This window comes from Numida meleagris, chromosome 7 (assembly GCF_002078875.1).
Source record: "Numida meleagris isolate 19003 breed g44 Domestic line chromosome 7, NumMel1.0, whole genome shotgun sequence".
NCBI lineage: Eukaryota > Metazoa > Chordata > Aves > Galliformes > Numididae > Numida > Numida meleagris.
Genome location: NC_034415.1, coordinates 12,420,419 through 12,439,612, shown reverse-complemented (window position 1 = coordinate 12,439,612; position 19,194 = coordinate 12,420,419). Strand labels below are relative to the sequence as shown.

Sequence of the window (19,194 nt, the reverse complement as noted above, 5' to 3'; positions counted from 1 at the left end):
CCTTAACTATTAACCAGCTTGCAACATTTCTTTGCAAGGAGTAAGTAACAAACTGACAGCTGCCTTTGTCTTGTAGGTTGCAAAAAGATATAAATAAAAAAATCCATAGTACACTTCATAAATGACAAAAAAGGTATCCACTAAATAAATCCAGAATTTACACCTGAAGACGCTTCAGTTCCCCTGGCAGGCTGTAATTGTTTACTTAATCTGGATATCGATTGTAGTTACACTGCCGGCTCACTTCCTTTGGCTGCAATTTTCATTTTGGCAGTCTCAAATACATGCCTTAAAATTCCTCTCTGCAGCCGCATTGTTCGCATTCTTTCCTCTGGATCACAATCCACCGTCGAGAACTACACTTTTGCATTAATAGTTTTTTACATTTTCTGATCCCTGTAGGACAAAAAGGGACATACCTCACCTAGAATGTCCCTGAGGGACTGCCCCTTACAATAATACAGCAGCCAGGATTTGGGTGTCCAGGCACAGGCAAATAGTGCCCTTTGAAGGGCTCAGAAGCTTCCCCAGCTGCAGCAGCAGGGTGCGGTGCCACAGGTGCCAGCCCACCCCAGGGCCTCTGATGGCAGCTGGTGGCCGTGCTGCTACCCAGCTCCTGGCTGATGGTGCCAGATGATGAGGCCGCAACAGACAATGTGATTCGCTCCCTATTTCTGGCCAAAAATACTTCTGTACCAGACTCCCAGCATTCCGTTAGGCCTACTGCCCCCCGTGACACAATGCCCACATCAATTTGCTCAGCCTATTTCCATGCTAGGGGATTTTCGCCACAGATCACACAGGTTTGCAGAGCCTACGGATTGCACTGCAACAGCTCAGATAGTTCATTCTTCAACTTCAGTTACAAGCAGACCTCTGTAAATGAGCAACATTCCTATCAGTTGCTGTCATTTCTTTGCAGTTATTTAGCAGACAGGACCACAATTGGGCATAAACAGGCTAAACAGTGGCCCAGTGTTAACGTCCTCCCTTCTACAGAAAGTTCAGAGCTCCCAAACTAGACATCAGGAGAAGTAAGATAAGAACTCCAACACATTTATCAAATTAATCTGATAAACCTTCAGAGGTATGTTAAGTATTAATATATTTCTTGGGTTCTTTCGGACTCAGAGGCTCTCTAATATTTCACGCCATAAAGTATAGATCGCTAAACACACTATTTATCAAAAATGAGAAGAACAGCGATTGTCTGGAAAAATGAAACTATTCCTTCAACAGAAGAGATAATGCTACATCAGAACAGACCGACTCTGACAGCAGTTCAAAGTATTACCAAAAAAAATCAATGCTTTCACATCCAATGAAGCTCAGCAACTGTTTTTAGATGTGGTAAAAAATTATGAAACCCAATAATGCTTTACCTGGAATATTTTCACGTCTAAAATTTGGCAGTCACATAACTTAAAAGGATAGCAAGTCTCTAGGTATCGATCAGGGCTTTGCGCATCTACAATGTCATAAAAATGATCTGCAGCTATAAAAAAAGATAACGTGATTATGAGCACGCTACATTGTAATTTCCTTTGGGTAGTCAGAAAGCAAAGACGGTCTGATGGTCTCTGAAACAAACAAGCCTGGCGGTTACCCACCAACAGAACCATTTTACAAAATGCCAATTAAAGCACCTCCTATTCTTAACATAGTAACAACAACAAGCCAATAGAGGAGTGCAAGAGTTACCTTTCAGCCACAGCACAGCATGCAGCTGAAAAGCTAAACCACTCACATCTTATCCGAGAGCTTTAACGCTCTCTGTGGCCAGCTCAGGCGTGGCACACAGAGAGTTAACCTGATTTTGAACCATTATATGGAGCTTACTGTAAAGCCTGCTCTAATAAACGGTATGATAGGAAGGTCAGCCCTTAATTCACCATCAAACTATCTTCTGGGTGTAAACGTAATGACTTCTGCTTATACATTAGACAACCCTGACAAGAATTCTACTTGACAATGCATTTCAGACCTGGAAAACTGTGCTCATTTGCGCCAAGGTGCTGGATGTCAGCAGATTTACTAATATGCTTATTATTTGCACTTCAGCAGTGGAACAGAGTAAAACACCGTGAGCCCTTCGCACCCCCCGACTGCCTGGCTAGGGAGGAGAGGAAATAAAACAGGATTTAATCCCGTCCATATCACTGTGCGTTTGGTGAAACTCGACAAGCCAGCATTAAGTATTCAAAGTGGTATTGTGCCCTAAAGGGATCACATGCAGCCTGCACATGAGAGCAAAGGAACAGCTCGGTTCTGCTTCGGTGTTTGTAAATTTAATTTGTTCAAGAAAAAGCAACTCTGGAAGGGATTACTAGTGAGGATCAACACTCTTAGCAAGGAAAAAAGGGGAAATGCAAGCAATGCAACACTGACATTTTTGTAATACAAAATAGGTTTTTGGGCTTAACTGAATAAAAAAAAGTTGGAGGCAACTACAGCTCAGCCTGGGCACACACGAGCGCTGCACTCGGCGTTCCCCAATGAGAGGGCCCAGAACATTTCACAACAAATGAGCAGTTACTTAGAAATCACCACATTTTACAAAATATTAACATCTCCTTACCAAAATATTGCCGAGTACAGTCCCAGTGCAATAGCTAGTGGACCAACAACATTCATGGCATGAAGACTTCTGACATATTGATCCTTAATTATTCCCAAGACCTAACTCAAGTTAGGATATTTGTGGTTGCACACTCACAGCCCAGGTGTTCTGGAACCACAGAGCCTGTTGGCACACATGTGTACACAGGCACACGGAAACGAGCTATAACCAAGATCTACAGCAACAGACTTTTGAAATAACAGCACAAGTGAAACCTGTGAATGATCTCTGCTGAGTGAGGCTCTGTGTTTATGCTCCCACGGTATCTCAAATATTCGTCTGTTTACAGTTGTCCTATGCCAGAAAATCAGTGACAAATTCTTGAGTCTGTAAAGAGCTCTGTTTACTAAATCCCACGGGGCAGGGAAGTGCTGGTAGCTGGGCCTTGATGGGGAAGGGAGGATGCACTAAAGCCACGGCTGGCCTCCCTGGACCCTCCCCTTAGTTAGGCACAGCTGGAGTAGGGGTGGGACAGGCAGGTGGGGGGCAGAATTGCTTCCTGCTGTGTTCCAGCACAGCTCCTGGTGATGACTGAAGCTCCAGGGGGCTGTTATGTACAGCGCCCATTTTCCCAGAGCAAAGGACAACAAATACCTTTTTCTCACAGACTGGTACCTTAAATATAAAGCACAGAAAGCTAAGCACCACCACCGAGCAATCTAAAAATACGTCTTGTTAACCTTGATTAATGAGATAATAAAAAGCTACAAAAAGGAAAAAAAATCCAATTAAAACATATTCTGAGATTTCTCTCCAACAGAAATAAAGAACCCAAGAGAATGGTAAAACTTTGAAAAATTAGTGCGATAGAGATGACAGCCTTAGCATTCAGGACTGCAGTAGATCAGTTTTATACTTTCTCTGACTGGCTGTCCCTTATTTATCATCCCTAACGTGTGCTGTCTGCATTTCTGATCCTCGCTAAGTTTCCTTTTATTCCGTTACTGCCTCGCGAGTATAGCACCTGAATTTAAATACAAACGCATTAAAAACGTGGCATTTTACAGGCTGTGGATGCTTCATTCAGAAGCGCGGCATGTCTCCGGCACTTAAAAACAGCGGAATAAAAACAAACCCAGAGAGGGCACAACGCTCATCCATCACCTCCGCGGAGCAGCAGTCAGGAGACCACCCCCGCCTATGAAGAACCGATTAGAAAGGGAAGTAACCTCGCGATACCGGTTTCCCATCAGCAGCTGGTACGTGAGGGCAGCCGGGAAGGAGCAGCACGGACTGCAGCAGACAGGCGTGCAGGCGGCGGGAGCGCGGCGGCGCGTCGCAGAGCCGGGCGGGGCGCAGCCAGCTCCCCCTGGCGGCGGCCGGCACGCAGCGCTGGGCAGCGCCTGTTGGCTGCCCGCGAGCACGCTGCTCTCCGCCGGCAGCACGCTGCCCTCCGAACGTCAGGCTGATGTTTTGTTCCGTTTTTTTTTTTTTTTTTTTTCCTTCAAACATCAAGGTGTCTTACTATACAATGAACACACATGCGTACCCTTTTTCTCCTTAACACGGTTCAGTGAATATTCAGTGTTCATCTTATCTCCCTTTAAATCTGGGGCTCAAGTCCATTGAAAAGCATGAAATGCACGTCCTCGCCAACCGCTCAGCGTTTCACAAATGAGTGGTTTTGTAAAGACTTTCATTTGGCTATGGGTTTCGCTTTTTCTAATTTGACAGCTAGGGAACCACAGGGCAGAGCACTGCCTGCCTGCTGGAGAACTTGCCCAGGAATTCACAGCAGTTCCCCCTGGCTTTGGGCTCAGCTCACCAGCGGGGCACTGCTCTGTGCCATGCCAGTGTGGGTTCCAGTGCTGTGCCCCCGCGTGCAGCACAGACCCAGCTCGCAGTGGTCACCATTGCGGCCCTGCCCTGGCCTGCTGCTTGCCCCAGCTGCCACACTTTGCTCACTTTGTGTGTTTGCAGAGAACTACCAGACGAGAGATGAGGGAGAGGCCGTGGGGCAAACACGTGCAGCCCCAGAATGAAGGCTGGTTGGCAACAGCTGTGCTCAGGAAAAGTTGCTGAGGAACTGTGACAGGCTCAGCATCCCTTTAGCCTGATGTTTAACCTTCTGCAGCGTGACCGTTTTTAGATGTTTGGCTATTCCCACCCCACACTCCTTTTCATGTGACATGGTGCTAACGTGTGTAAGTAAACCCCAAAGTCACTTACTGCCTTGACATCAAGCCCCTGACCAGCCACCAAGAGCAGCCCGGAGCATACAAGGGTCCAGGAGTACGCTGTGCTTTCTGGCTGGGACGTGAGGCTTGCAGCAGTGAGACGGGCCCAGAACAGAGATACAAAACCCGGGCACGCAGTCTGTGCTGAGATACTCACTGGGGCTTCCCAGTGAAACAAACGGGCGGCTGTTTCTCCTGAGCTCAACACAAGACTCACCATTTTGCAGACACCATCGCGTTCCCCCAGCACCTCCCAGTGAGCGGCTACCAGCGGGTGGCCCGGAGCTCCCCGGTGACCTCGGACGGCCGCACTCACACGTGGCCATCACCCACACACCTCCACGGAAACGTTTGCGGGCGTTTTGAGCAACGACCTCCCCCACCTCCCAACCACCTCCGCGGAGACGCCCGTCCCCGCCGCCGTCCCCGCCTGCCCTAGGCACGCGCCCCGCCCCGTCCCGTCCCCATCCCGCCCCGTCCCGGCTGCCGGGCCCTCCGCCGCCGCCTCTTCCACTCCTGCGCACTGGGCGCGCCCCGGGGCTGCCGGGGGCCGGGCCGGGCCGGGGGCGGCGGAGCGGCGGGCGGCCAATTGCGGCGCCCCGGGGAGCGGCTCCGGGGGGGGGCCGCCGCCCGCGCTCGCAGGAAGGATGGAGGCGGAGGGCCGGGCACCGGGCCCGACGCTGTCCCCCACCGGCGGGGGAGGGCCCGAGCCCCTCGCGGGTGCCCCCGGCGCGGCCCGGGCGCCGCTGCTCACCGCTCCCGCTGAGGTGCTGGAATTTGACGACGAGGAGGACGACCTGGAGGTGTTCAGCAAGGTACGGCCGTGCCCAGCCGCGCTCTACCTGGATCCCGCGCGGGGCAGCGCCGGGACCGAGCGGGGACGGGGGCGGCTGAGGATCCCCCGTTCCCGACGGGACGGGCCGGGACGGGCGGGGCGGACTCGGGCTCGCGCTCGGTCTCGCCTGCGTGGAACGGCTCCGCAGCCCTCGGCCGGGAATCCCTGAAGCGTGGCGGCCCGGGCACGCCGCGGGGCAGCGCCTGCAGACAATGCAGCGGCTCGGCGGGACGGTGCCGGGCGCTCCGCCACGCTTCGGGGCTGCGCCGTCCCCGCGCCCCGGGGCACGCTGCCTGCACGGCGGGAGGACGGGCGCGGAGCAGCCGCCGGAGCGGGCAGCTTCTGTTTGGGGGTATTCTGCGAGTTCCGAGCTGCTGCGTGCCAGGATGTGCGACGGGGGGAGAAACTGCAAGTGCTTCTCCTGTTTGAAAACGTGATGTCCAACATCTTCATTAAGACCAATTGTTATAGGAATTAAATATACATTTTCTATATTTCTGTGGGGAAAAAAAGCAATATTTTGTATATGGGAATAAAAGCCATTGGAATAAGAGTTTATTCTTGGGACCTATTTAAACTGACTGCAGTAAAATTCCTGAAATTGATGGACTTCAAGGCCAGAGGGACTGCTAGGTGATTTAATGGTCTGTAACGGGCAAAAGGTCAGGCTAAATCTTACCAAGTTATCTGTGCTTTTCTGAAGCCTAACTGGAGTTTAGCTAAATCATATTCACTGAACTTGAGCACAAAACCTTAATGCTATTAATGCTTAATAGCATTAATTGTTTCTCACCTGGAATCCTTTTACTTCTGCCAGGCAACCGCAAGCCCGGGCGGCTCTGCATGCAGTTTCAATGCCTGTCAATACAGCATACCAACATGCTCGTTTGTCAAGCGTGATGTTCCTTGAGAACAGAAAACCAAACCAGTGCTGATTATATGAATTACTCCTGCTCTCTGGCAAATATCTATATCCTTATTTATCTCCCGCATAGATTCATACAAAATATTTCCTGCTTATAGTAAATCTTAACAACTCATACTGCATGCAGAATGATCACCTTTTTCTGCAGACAGGAATATGCTGTGTGCAAGTCTTGGGCTCCTGTTTTTAGTGGCTGCGTACCAGCCAGAAATTCACCGTTTGCTTTCAGCTGCAATTTGAGGGCTGATCTTCCAAGATGATGAAAATCTGTGGAGGTGATTTGGGATCACAGCCTGTTTGCGTGCATCCGTGATATTAAAGGGACACTGACAGGCTAAATGTAGTTTCAGACCGATTTCTGTAAAACTCATCTGTCCGTAACATACTGTTCCAAGACCTCCTCATGTTTAATTCACACCGCTGTCCTTAAGGCAGTGGGGTAACATGGGCAGGATGATGGCAATGCAGAGGCAGCACAGTGCTCAGTGCCTGGCGCTGGCATCAACTTCATTTTTCTAAGTTTAGTCAGTGAAACGGACCAGCTATCTCAGTGGTGAAAAATGAGGTTCTTAAAAAATTGTCAGCCTCAATACCCTCAGTTATTACTCAAGACATAGACGCCAAGTTTTTATTGTATGAAAATTCACAGACGTTTGACCTGGTAGTGTCACAACCATTGAGCCAGTATCCCGTAACATATCTCAAATATTACAGACTGGCATCTTACTCAGCAGCTCTGATAAACCATTTTCTGATGTAACCTGCATTTCACTTTATCCAAGTTTCCATCACCATGGAGAAAGTTCTGAGGTCATTCTAGCAGAGACAACTTCTCAAGGTTGAATTATGAGTCACACCAATACGATGTTTTCAACCTGCTTTCTTTCCTGAGAGTCAGAGTACTGTGTGTGTTGCAATACTCACCCTGGTAGTCCTCATGTTCCTTGTTCCTGGTACCTTGTGGCATTGACAGAGCTGTCAGTGATTTGGTTAATGCTTAAAATATTAAGGAGCCCTTTCAAAACTCTGCTGTAGTGTTTGTTCTCTTCCATAATTACAAAAAACTATCTTCATGGTGTTTGTAGGAAAGACGTACGTGCCACTGCAGAATTGCACAAAGGCGAATCTTCTTCTGGAACAAGTTGATCAGGGATTTGAGCCTGATTTAAAAGTGATTGTTTCAGCCAAGGAGCTATCCTGTCTTCCTGAATCTCTCTCCTTCTTTGAAGAACACTCCAACAACTAAGCTATTCTCCTACAAGACACTCTACTACCACAACCTCTGTTTCCAGACCTGCTTTGGATCCCTGGCCTCTGAAGCAAGCTGTGCGTCCTAACTGGGGCGGTGGTGGTAGTCCTGAGCTAGGTGTCCATGTTCTGGGGGGGGGAACAGTGCTTTGGCAAACTCCAGGGCTTAATGTTTTCCCCAGAGAGCTGCAGGCTGTGTGCTCAGCCCACCTTGAGGCTGCTGCTGCTGCATGAGTGCTTCCATCCCATATTAATTTTGCAGTCTTAGTGGCCAATTTCAGCCAATGAAAAATTTTCATAACCAAGAATGGGAACGTTTGTTTGTTTATTCTGCCACAAAATTTCTTCCACCCACAACAGATGCACACAAAAACATAGTTTCAACCTCAACATTACAGCTGTGTATAAAATAGAAAACTAATATTTTTTACCATATTCTTCCAAGAACTGCTGGAAGTAAACCTGAAGTAAAGAAGAAACATTCTTACTTAAGACTCACGTGCATCCATTCATGTGCAGATGACACAATGGGCATAGCTCAGCAAACCAGAAGACTTGCTTGATCCGTGGATTTTTCTTGTCGCTGTTTTGTTTCACAAATCACACACCTGTGAGCCCTTGCATATAAAAGCATGCTTTCAGGAACCTGCCTGTACAACTTCTAGTAGCAACTGAGAAGGAGGAAGGAAACATGAAGATATTGGTGACCTGTGGGAAATTAGATAACATGAAACACATTTACCTTGATTAGGTTTTGCGTTGTCATTATTCAACAAGCGTATGGCCATTCAAGTCCTCTACAAGCTCACATGCATTTTTCTTTCCCTGGAAATTTCCTGTTTTCTCAGCACTTTGCATCACGTGGTCTGCCCCACACAAGCACATTTGGAAAACAGTGCTCATTCTCCACATAGAGCATGGGCAGCTAGTGCTGGCGAGCAATGAAAACACAGCTTTTGTGTTCATCCTCCACCGCTCCAGTCAGTGCTGACCACATACCAGCACAGAAATCGTGGGCTGGAACAGCCCGAGTAAAATTTGTCAAGTAACTGACAAGCATACAAGGAAGCAGCTATATAATACTTAAAAGCATCGCCTTTAATCTTCCATCTTGCTTTTTGTTCTGGGAGAAGGTCTGGTATATTAATACTTCCAGTGCGTAATTCCCAATATAAGTTTCTACTCCATATGTGTGAGAGAACATTGATAGATTCAAAAGGAGAGAGTTGGCAGTAGAAAATGAAGTTTGGGGCAGGAAAGGGGGGAAGAACATGTCCCAAAGATAGTTTTGGCCCACTTGAAGCCAAAGGAAAAATTCTTGCCAGTCTCAATGACATCAGTCTTGTATTCTTCAGTCCCACGTGGCAGTACACAGCTCTGGTTTGTGTGGACTCACACCTTCCCACTTCTGACATCTTACAGTTTTCTCATCAGCAGCATCTCTTTTCTGCATGCTCCATAGTCAGCAAGACACTACAAAGGACTGTTTTTGCCACTCTGGGATTATCTTGCTTGCAGGAGAGCAGCCAGCCCCATGAACGGGTTGCCCAGAGCAGCTGCAGGTGCCCCATCCTTGGAGGTGCTCAAGGCCAGGCAAATGGGACTTTGGGTAACCTGCTCTAATGGGAGGGTTGGAACGGGGTCATCTTTAAGGCCCCTTCCAACCCAGACCAGTCTGTATTGCTTATTCATTGGCTTGGACAAGTACTTGATTTTACTGCAGTGTCAAACCAGCAGAAAGGTAGTTCAAGTGAACCTGAAATGAGCTGCCAATACATTGCGGAGAATTAAGGATGCTTCTGCCTTGAGAAGCCCGCAAAAAGAAGGCATCTTCTGTTGCAGGTGGCCAGTGACGTGCCACGTCATGTGGGGTGAGCTCCTCAGCACCCTGCCAGCTGCCAGGAGGGGGACAGGGCCTGGAGCTGGTCAGCCTCTGGTGGGGCGACACAAGAGGCGGCTGCTCATCCACGTGCTGACCTCCTTCAGAAACCTCCTTCAGCTTTTATCCAATTTGGCATATCAGCTTCTTAAATTTTTCAAAAGAGAAAGCAATTTTCATGGTTTGTAAAGTTTAAGAAGCAATTTCCCACTAACTGGGCCCATTACGCTACAACCTTTTTGCTTTAAAAGAAGTATGTGCTTTAAGCATGCTTCCTCAAGCAGTTTTACAGTTTATTTTTGCTAAACACACTTGTATTTTTTATTTATGTCTTGTAGATTTTTAGAAAACTTTCTGTAAACACTGATGAATGTTACAGTTTGTTATTCATTGAAATATTTCTCTGCATTTGATATATTAGAAAAGCTATATAAAATGTTTGATATTTCAAATATAGTGATTATTTTAATTATCCTCATTATTTTTAAACATTTATTCATTTTTATGCTGTTTTCTGTAGTTGGTAAATTTAATTTAATTAAGAAATTAAACAGCAGTTTTATACTACATCCTTACCTATTCATTAAAGATTAAATTCATGTCTCTGTAAAAGTTTTCTATTTTTCTGTTTTAAGATATGTGCCAACTGAAATACCTGATTCCAATAGAAACTCTAATTTGGATTTTGTCTTGGTCTTTTAAAATCATAATTTCTTACAGTACAGCTTACTAGAGATAATTGAAACTTCCTAAATCCTGAAGTAGCTGGCTTCCAACAATGTTAACAAAGCTGGTAATCAAACTGCACAAGTACCGGGTGCTTGTATTCATAACTCATTTTAGCATTCATAGGCAAGTTCTGTTCTCTAGCTATGCATAAATTTCTTGTCAAAAGGTAGCGCTTCGCTTTGATCAGTTCTAGAATAAATCTCATTCCTTATATCCTCACCGAAGTGAATACTGAAGAGATTTAACAGACTTGTCACATATCATATAATTCTTTTGTCTGTCCTATGTTTTACCACTTTATTTTAAAACTTACCATTTTAGCATCTGAGATGTGTTTGTTTGTGCATAACTATGTTTCAACGTGGTTGTTCTCATGCCCTGTCTGCAGGATGCATCACTGGCTGAGGCGAACTCATTCAGTCCTTCAATGCCAATATCCCCCTCATCTATGATAAACCAATATAAATTTGAAGATGAACCAGAATTAAAAGATCTCTTCATTACTGTTGATGACCCTGAAAGCCACATTACAGCCATTGAAACATTTATTACATACAGAGTAGTCACAAAGGTAAGCATCTGTTAGATGAAGATCAGGGTAAACCTCAGGGGCTCATGGCGGTAACAGTGACAGCATTTTCAGCCTTCTTGTGAACCATTCTCTGGGATACTACCCAACTGAAACTGTGCTCTGATTTTGCTATGAGTTATAGACCACTAAAACTGTATGTAACTGTGTGGTTGATTCTGAAAACAAAAAATCAGCCTAAGTATATACACATACGTATATGTACATTTTTTTGTACTGGGAAAATAGCTGCCTTGCCTGAAGGTTACCTGCTGCAAAGTCTTGCAGCTCCATTCTTTGGTAACTGTAGTGCCCACTATCACCTGGAAGTTTGTTTCCACTCTACAGTTTCATATGATTTCTAGGGAAACTGCCAAAATCCTCAAGTGAAAAAGTAATATTAAGAAACAACATAGTGCATTTTTAGCTGTCCTGAATGCAAATTATTTACTGGAAATAAGGAAGAAAGACAGCGTTGTGAGACCAGCCAGCTCTTTTGGGATTACCAGCAAATATTCTGCAGGCTGTGTTTTGAGAATTACTGTGTTAATTTATTTTACTTTGAGTTCTTTTTAAAAGATATATTTAAAATCAAATTTTCAAATGGGAATTATTCATCTTTAAATAGAGAACTTATCAATTCCTTATAAAATATTTAAAGAGTAGGAAGAGAGCTATCTTCATTAGGTTGCTAGCAATAATTTTCACTTTATGCATCTTTTTGTAGATGAATGAACATCTTTTTCTGCAGGCAAATATGGAAGGGCTGTAAGGTGGATTGCTTTTGCTTCTCTATCTCTTTCATCCTTCCTTATCATATTTAATTTGAAGTGCTGGTTATTGATGATAAAGTAAAAGCATTCCTCCCACATACCTTGAGAAAAGTTTATTCAGTCCTTAAAAATGTTTAGGTTACAAGAGTGTGTGAGATTTTTACATTGTACTTGTGTCACATTATAAATCTCTGAGCAACAACGAATGCTAAACAGCATGCATCACTTTGCTGAACACGTGGGCTCTTTTTAGCTTGATTCTAGAAGATGGAGCAATGATAAAATCTCATGGTTTGACAATTTTGCAATGCTGTAATAAGCGTTTTTTTCTGAGTATTAAAGGTTTGTTGGCAAGCTCTGACAAAGGGCTACAAAACTGGAATTGATGGATTGTAGAATCCATTAAACAGCACAGACAATGTGCTATGACATGCTGAAGTTTTCATGCGTTGAAAGCAGGGATTGTTGAATGGTGTCAGCAAGCCTCAAGGACACGTGTCAGCTCTTTCTAGTTTTTCCAAAATGCACAAAAATGGACTTTCCTCACTCATCGATTTCTAACCCCTTCGGAAGGGCCCTAAAAGTAACGAACGTAACTATGATTGTTGAAAGGGAAACACCACACTGAAGTAATGATTGAAATCTTTTGGAAATACTGTCCAATTGATTATTTTTATTTTTGGTTTTTTTTTTTTTTTTAAGTAGAACTTTGATTTCTTGAAAAAATTATGTTTTATCTCCTAAAGCAATTGATCATTGTGCTTTAAAAACAGCAAGCAAATAGCATGGGCAAAATAGAATTGTGTATGCAGTTTTATTCAAAATGTAAAGTGATGTTGTTCTTTTTACCCAGTATTCTAACTTCCTGAACCCGTGTTTTCTGTTTGCTGTTTTCAGACATCTCGTGGTGAATTTGACTCCTGTGAATATGAAGTCCGACGACGATATCAGGATTTTCTTTGGTTGAAGAGCAAACTCGAAGAAGCACATCCAACACTAATTATCCCTGTTTGTAAAACTTATATTTTTTTTTATTAATTTGTATCCTGGTCCCAGCTTTATACAAAGATGTTTGAGGTCTTCCTGGGGTTTCTGAAATCTGACAAACATTAAACTAACCTTTTCGTTAGTAGCTTTATATGTACATATATGTGATAATTAAAAATTCTGCAAGGGTATTTCTTACATTTGTAATTATGACATTTTCAGTAATTTATTTCCCCTTTCTTGATTGTGCTTGTATTCTGCTGCACTGTTGGCTACATGAATCCGTTTATACTGTTGCTGAATATCATAATTTTGAAACAATTTGATTTTTACATGGTGAACGTTACAAGGTATACCTATGTTTTCAGTAAGCAGAAAAACTATTACAATATCCTTGATATTATGCATGTTATACAATGTAATTTCTTCTGTCTTTCCTTAGCCATTGCCTGAAAAATTTGTGATGAAAGGAATGGTGGAACGATTTAGTGATGAATTCATTGAGACTCGAAGAAAGGCTCTACATAAATTTTTGAACCGTATTGCTGATCATCCAACTTTAACTTTTAACGAAGACTTCAAAATTTTTCTTACTGCACAGGCCTGGGTAAAATGGCTTCATTTTTACCTACAGTTATATGGAACCACATCATGCATCAGTAGTAGTGTATGAGGAGTCTCCCTAGATCAGTACTCAACAGTGTCCTCCACTGCCTTGTTACAGAAGGGTTAGGTGTGGCATTTCTGGAATATTCATTCCCTGAGATAACCTTTTCATCTGTGCATTTGGCTATCTTGCATATGGCCATGCACCGCGTTTGGATTTCTGTGACAAACTGACAATACTATATGCTTTCTGTTAAGATCTGAGTTTTGTATTCAGAGAACCATCCTCTGAACTTTAGAAAAGGTTATTCTATCAAGATGTAAAAATAGTTACCAAAAAATAGCTGGATTACTTCTTCCAGTGGGAACATTGCTTTTCCCAATGACTTTTTGCAATCATTACCTTTGCTTTCCTGTTCTAAAGGCTAAACTGCAAACTAGTCAACTCACTGTACAGAACAAAAGGGTAAAGGTTCTCTGCCATCTTTGGTCATTCTTTGTAAGAGCACAATGTATATGTATGAAAACAATCTTTATGATTGTCCAGAAAGTCTTCAAGTCTAACATTTAGCCACTGAAAAGACATCTGAATTGCCTTTTTTTCCATAGAGGTCTATGCAGATAGTTTTGTTTAAAAACAAAAAAGAAAGCTTTAAATCACATACTATTTCTAAAGAATTTAAATATGTGTGTGCAAATAAACACGGTACATTCTGGTTTTAGGAACTCTCCTCACACAAGAAACAGGGTCCAGGTTTGCTGAGCAGAATGGGACAGACTGTAAGAGCTGTAGCATCCTCAGTAAGAGGAGGAGTTAAAAATCGTCCTGAAATGTTTACAGAAATGAATGATTATATGGAAACATTTAGTCACAAAATAAGCGTACTGGACAAAATAGCTCACAGAATTTACAAGGAAGAAAGGGGTAAGTAGAAAACAAATATATTTTTTATGGGTTTAAGAAATTGATATATTGGAAAATGACTTGGTGTAAACAGTAAATTTGTTTTCATTGTGCCAAGCAAAATACTTATTTCCAGCAAGCGGGGGAAAAGAGAAATTTGTATTTATACTGTGCTTTACAAAATGGTCATTGTTCTGGCAGATCTTCACGTTAACTTGAGTAACTCAGTAATAGGAAGTGTTTTAACACGTCACTGACCTGCTTGAAAAGGAACTTAAGAAAACATAACAAGTATGGCTGTCTTTTTATTGTGCTTCTTGGAGAGCTGTATGACATTTTGTATTTCGAATGGAATGTAAAGAGACAGTTTTCTGTGCTGTCTCGTACTGGCATATTGCTGTGTAGATTCTGGAACCTTATATATGTGTCTCTTTTAGTTTCATTCTGCATTCATTTTTTTTTATGTGTTGGCCAAGTAGATTATTTTTTAATTTCAAGAGCTTTACTGTTGGCAGTAGTTTCTGTCATGGGAAACTGTGCCTGTTAAGAGTTTTATAGAGAAGGATTACTTACACTCATGTTTTTCCTTAAGTAACAGCAGCTTGCACACCCACTTGCAACTCTAAATTATTAACTTTCTGAGCTTAACACTGATCTCAGTTTAGGTCTGTTGATTACTGTTGATTCTACTGGTCAGCACTTGAGGGACATTACTGTATATACAGTGGAATTTGAAGTGCTACACTGTGTTCTGTAATAACTGAGACTTTGTACTTTAGTGTGCAGAACCAGATCTCAGCACGTCCTCGCCAAGTTAGAGGGATCTTAAAAACTGAAAATATATGTTGCTGAAAAGCGTTCTTTCTGATACAGCTCATTCCAGCGGAACTAGCTCGCCAAGGTCTTTAGGTTCAAGTCATCCACACCAAAATATTTCTTGGAAAACCTTATGAATTTTGATGCGCTCCCAAAAGCTTAATAAATCTTCTTTCTAGATTTTCCAAATAGCAAAAGGCTGAACACTAGTGTGCAGGATGTGAGAATGTTCCTGCTTGTAGTGTCTTAACATGAGATTTTCAGTTCCATCTTCCATGGATGCTTTTTTGTTGAATTGTTTTTATAGTAAACATTGGATTCTTCATGGCACACAGCTGTTTTCCATCTTTTGTTGGACATTTCTTCATTACAAATGCAATTGTGTTAAAATTATGTTTTCAATATATGAAAATGAATTCACAGGAGCCTTCTGTTAACATCCAGCTTTTAGGTCAGGCTTGCCCAAGTTAAGTACTACCAAACATCACAGTGAGTTCTGGGCCTTCTGCAAATTATCACACGGTCTAGAGAAATAAGAGAAGCAATTCTTATGGTATCCATCTATTTAGATTAATAAAAAATTCTAAAGGAGATATCAAATACAGAACTGGAATGAACTTCCTTGTGTTGTCTGCACCTTCTGGGACTTAGTAAAGCTGCTGGTTCCTTGCTGTGTTCACAGCAAAAATGAGGTTGCAGTTAGTATCACTTAGACATCTGTTAGTGCACAAAAGACTAATCTGTGTGTTTGTCCCTGTTAAGAGTATTTGAATGAGATGAAGGAGTACGGCCCCATCCACACACTTTGGTCAGCATCAGAAGAAGATATAGCAGACTCCCTAAAAGGCATTGCCAGCTGCATTGACAAATGTTGCAAGGCTACAGAAAAACGAATGGCCGGGCTCTCGGAAAATCTGCTACCAATCATACATGAATACGTTCTCTACAGTGAAATTCTGATGGTAAGGTTTCATTACGGATTGCTTTTGGCAGTATGTGAAGTTTGGCTTAGGCCACTGACAAACTCTGGAAGAAAGTCTGTAACTGATGAAAATTATTTTGTGGCCACTGTTCTGCTGTTAGTGAATGTGCGTAGCAGCAGGATAGCTGTCCGTTAGCAGAGAATCTGGTTTGTCCTGTTTCCCTTGTTAATCAGGCAAGAGGCACCCATTTCAGACAAGAACTGCTTAGTAGTTTGTGTGGCAGGGAGCGTGTGGTAGCAGTACAAAAGTCTGGTTTTAGAGCTATGTGTTGTAGCACTGGAGCACAGAAAGGTTCAAGGAAAAGCAGCTTAGAAAGACCTTCTGACACTGCTGAAATATGCCGTAACAGATTGTGCGGGGGAGAAGGAGTGGAGAGGTTTCTCCTTTTCTAGGAGATGTTCCTAAATTATGTTTTCTTTTTCTGGAACAGTAGGGAGCTTCCAGTCCCCGTGTCACAAGCACGTTTTAGTCTCTGCCAAAAGCTGATGCTCTCAGTTCCCTTATGGGTGTATTTTTCTTACACTTGGAGAGAGTATAAAAAATCCATCCTGATTGAAAATCAACATGATTCAAAAACTGATTTTAGTATAATTCCCACTCTTCTGCCTTCAGAAAGCAAAAAATGTCTACAAACACATCTTTGTGGGATTTGCCATCCCAAGGCAAGCTGTAGTATCTGCTTTTGTGTCTCCGCTGGGAACCCGGCTCACAGGGCAGCAGGGGCTGAGCAGGGGCTGTGTGCTGCAGGCCATGTGTAGAGCAAGGCCAGAGCTAATTCAGCCAGCAAAGGCCTTTACTGGCACTGGGCAGAACATTGCCCATTTTTCAACAAGGTTTAGCTTCTGAAAGTTAGGAACTAGTGCTGCAGCGATTAGTTTCATTGAAAGAGGGACCATACAAAATGTCCTGTATCTCACAGGCTATATTATTTAAATGTACATGCAGGTAAGTTGAGATAGGTATTACTTTATGTAAAAGTATGAAAAGATGAATATCTTAGCAAATTGCAGTATTTCCTCCTTCAGTTCTTACTTTTCAGAACTTGTAAGTCTGTTACCTGTGAGCTTTTCCATCCTTCTTGTTATTGAAGAGATGCTGTCTGCAGCTTGGCTCGCCTTTGTACAGGTCCTCCCTTTTGTGCCTAGCAGAGAGATTTCTCTGTACAAGCCACAGAATGGTGTCCTGGCTCTTAATGCACAATGTTGCAAGTTTCTGTTGCTCGTTGCTTGTTTTGTTTTGCTTGTTTTGTTTTGTTTGTTTGTTTTCTTTTTATTTCTGGTTGCAAAGTCCAAGTGCTTGCAATGCAGTGTTAAGTTGCCAAAGGATTAATGAGGACAGTCTTGCTTCTCTAGCTCATTCCTGTTCAACCACTGCCCTTTTCCTTTCATTCATCATGGATTTCTTCTTCCTATAATTTACTTGCCTCTCACAGTTTGGAGAGGGGGCGACTCATACTAAAAATACAATAGGGGAAGTCACACACTAGTAAAACCTGATTTCAGGGGTGTGTTTAAGCCCTCACTGCAGGTACCTTTATGTGCTGCTGCTCAAACATAATTGGCATATGTGTAGAAGGTCTGATCAGTACAATAGATGAGACCTTGTATTTTCCAGTGCTGTGAGTTCAGCCGAAAACTGAGGGCAGAGATGAATTTGTAGCTAAATATTTACATCGAGGTAGGCTCCTTTCTAGCGGACTCACAGCAGAGGCAGAGCAAATCTGGAGAGTGTAACTCTGTCCTGCTGAGCTTCAGCATACAAATTGCAGCAGTAAGTTAGCTATGGGTCCACATGCAATTATTTGAGGATTTTGTGTCAGAATAGCATTAATTATACAAAATGTTATATAAATATAATAATATGTTTATAAAACACAGTCCCTGTATTTCCTATTCCTATCCTATTTCCACAGTTCCCTATATTTCCCTGACATTGGAAGTCAGCACTTGCCTACAGTTGTAACACACCAATATTAAAATAATTGGGTTTCACCTTATAATATAAGGAGTATTTGTGATGAAATTTGGCCTATAATCAAAACAATAGTTTTAAAAAGGCAAAAGAAATACAAAAAAAAAAGAAAGCATTTGTAACGTGATGGACAGCTCTTCCACACCTATTTATTTTGCTTCTGTGCTTACAGCTAAACATTTTCTATATTAATCTAAACAAAAGATATTCTGAGCTATTGAAAGGTAGATTTATGTGAGTACGTACTGCTAATGTATTACTCAGAGCTGTCCAAAGTCAGCTTTACCAGAGTTTTCTAGTAAGTATCTGTTCCAGAAGAAACATTGAAAAATTATTTGAAAATTCACCTCCTCTAATTTTTTATTCCATTTTTTATGTCGTTCACATTGAACTGACAAGATATCAGAGGGAACACAGTCAAACAAGACAGCTAGAGGAGGTAGAGCTGCTTGGGTCCTCTGCTGTTTCAGCATGCCCTGTGCTAGAGGTAGATACTGAAAATCCGTTTATGATATGCAGAAGAAGAAGTAAAATCAGTTGCAGCAAAGTAATGTAAAAGAAGGTTTTTAGATTTGTAATTGTATTTGTCCTTCTTTTGATTATTTCTGTAAAAGGACTAATGCCTTCTGTGAGATAAGCACACCTGAGTGTACTTTTGCAGATGAGGAAACTAAGGCAAAGAGAAATGTTTAAGACTTGCTCAAGGTCACAGAGCAAATGAACCTCAGAAATGAAAATTTAATCTGTAATACCATTCCTATTTAGTAGTCTAACAAGTAACATCTCCTTCCCTTTCTAATTATATTTTGACATTATGCTAAAAATCCAATACCTGTGAGGCAGTTTTAGAGGAGGAAATAATTACACACACTGGAAATAAGCACATATATCAAAGTTACTACAGCTATCATTTTTATGATACTTTTATCTGATTTTACTGAGCTACAGTTTAGTACTCAAATAACTCAAATAAGATACTTGTGGTCATGGGGTTTCACAAACTCATGTTGGTTTTTCAAAATGAATACACTGTAGGTTGAGTTGATGCTAAGTTAACTGCTACTGCTGTTTTTTTCATCCAGTTAGCAGTTGTACCCGGTATGGCAGGTTCCTGTGGCACTGACTTTGGACTCACTAAGACTCTTGAAAAACATGTAAGATAAAAAGTAGATG

The 19,194-nt window shown here is 42.6% G+C and overlaps 1 protein-coding gene and 1 long non-coding RNA gene across 7 annotated transcripts in view; one reads left to right on the top strand and one right to left on the bottom strand.

Moving 5' to 3' along the window:
- Nucleotides 1-3,899, bottom strand: part of LOC110402489 — a 39,902-nt gene extending 36,003 nt beyond the window's left edge. Inside the window, exon 1 of one of the 5 annotated variants that reach the window (XR_002441118.1) lies at nt 3,800-3,899. This is a non-coding gene — a long non-coding RNA (uncharacterized LOC110402489). Of the gene's footprint in view, nt 1-2,578; nt 3,218-3,789 lie in introns of those variants that run through there. The other 4 variants (XR_002441120.1, XR_002441116.1, XR_002441119.1 and 1 more) reach the window with 4 other exon arrangements.
- SNX7 (sorting nexin 7) overlaps nt 5,400-19,194 on the top strand; it is a 28,565-nt gene continuing 14,770 nt past the window's right edge. Inside the window, exons 1-6 of one of the 2 annotated variants that reach the window (XM_021404619.1) lie at nt 5,400-5,612; nt 10,802-10,984; nt 12,652-12,762; nt 13,184-13,348; nt 14,071-14,272; nt 15,830-16,029. In XM_021404619.1, the coding sequence (XP_021260294.1) occupies nt 5,445-5,612; nt 10,802-10,984; nt 12,652-12,762; nt 13,184-13,348; nt 14,071-14,272; nt 15,830-16,029 (1,029 nt within the window). In that variant the 5' untranslated portion in view covers nt 5,400-5,444. The remainder of the gene's footprint in view (nt 5,613-10,801; nt 10,985-12,651; nt 12,763-13,183; nt 13,349-14,070; nt 14,273-15,829; nt 16,030-19,194) is intronic. The other variant, XM_021404618.1, reaches the window with a different exon arrangement.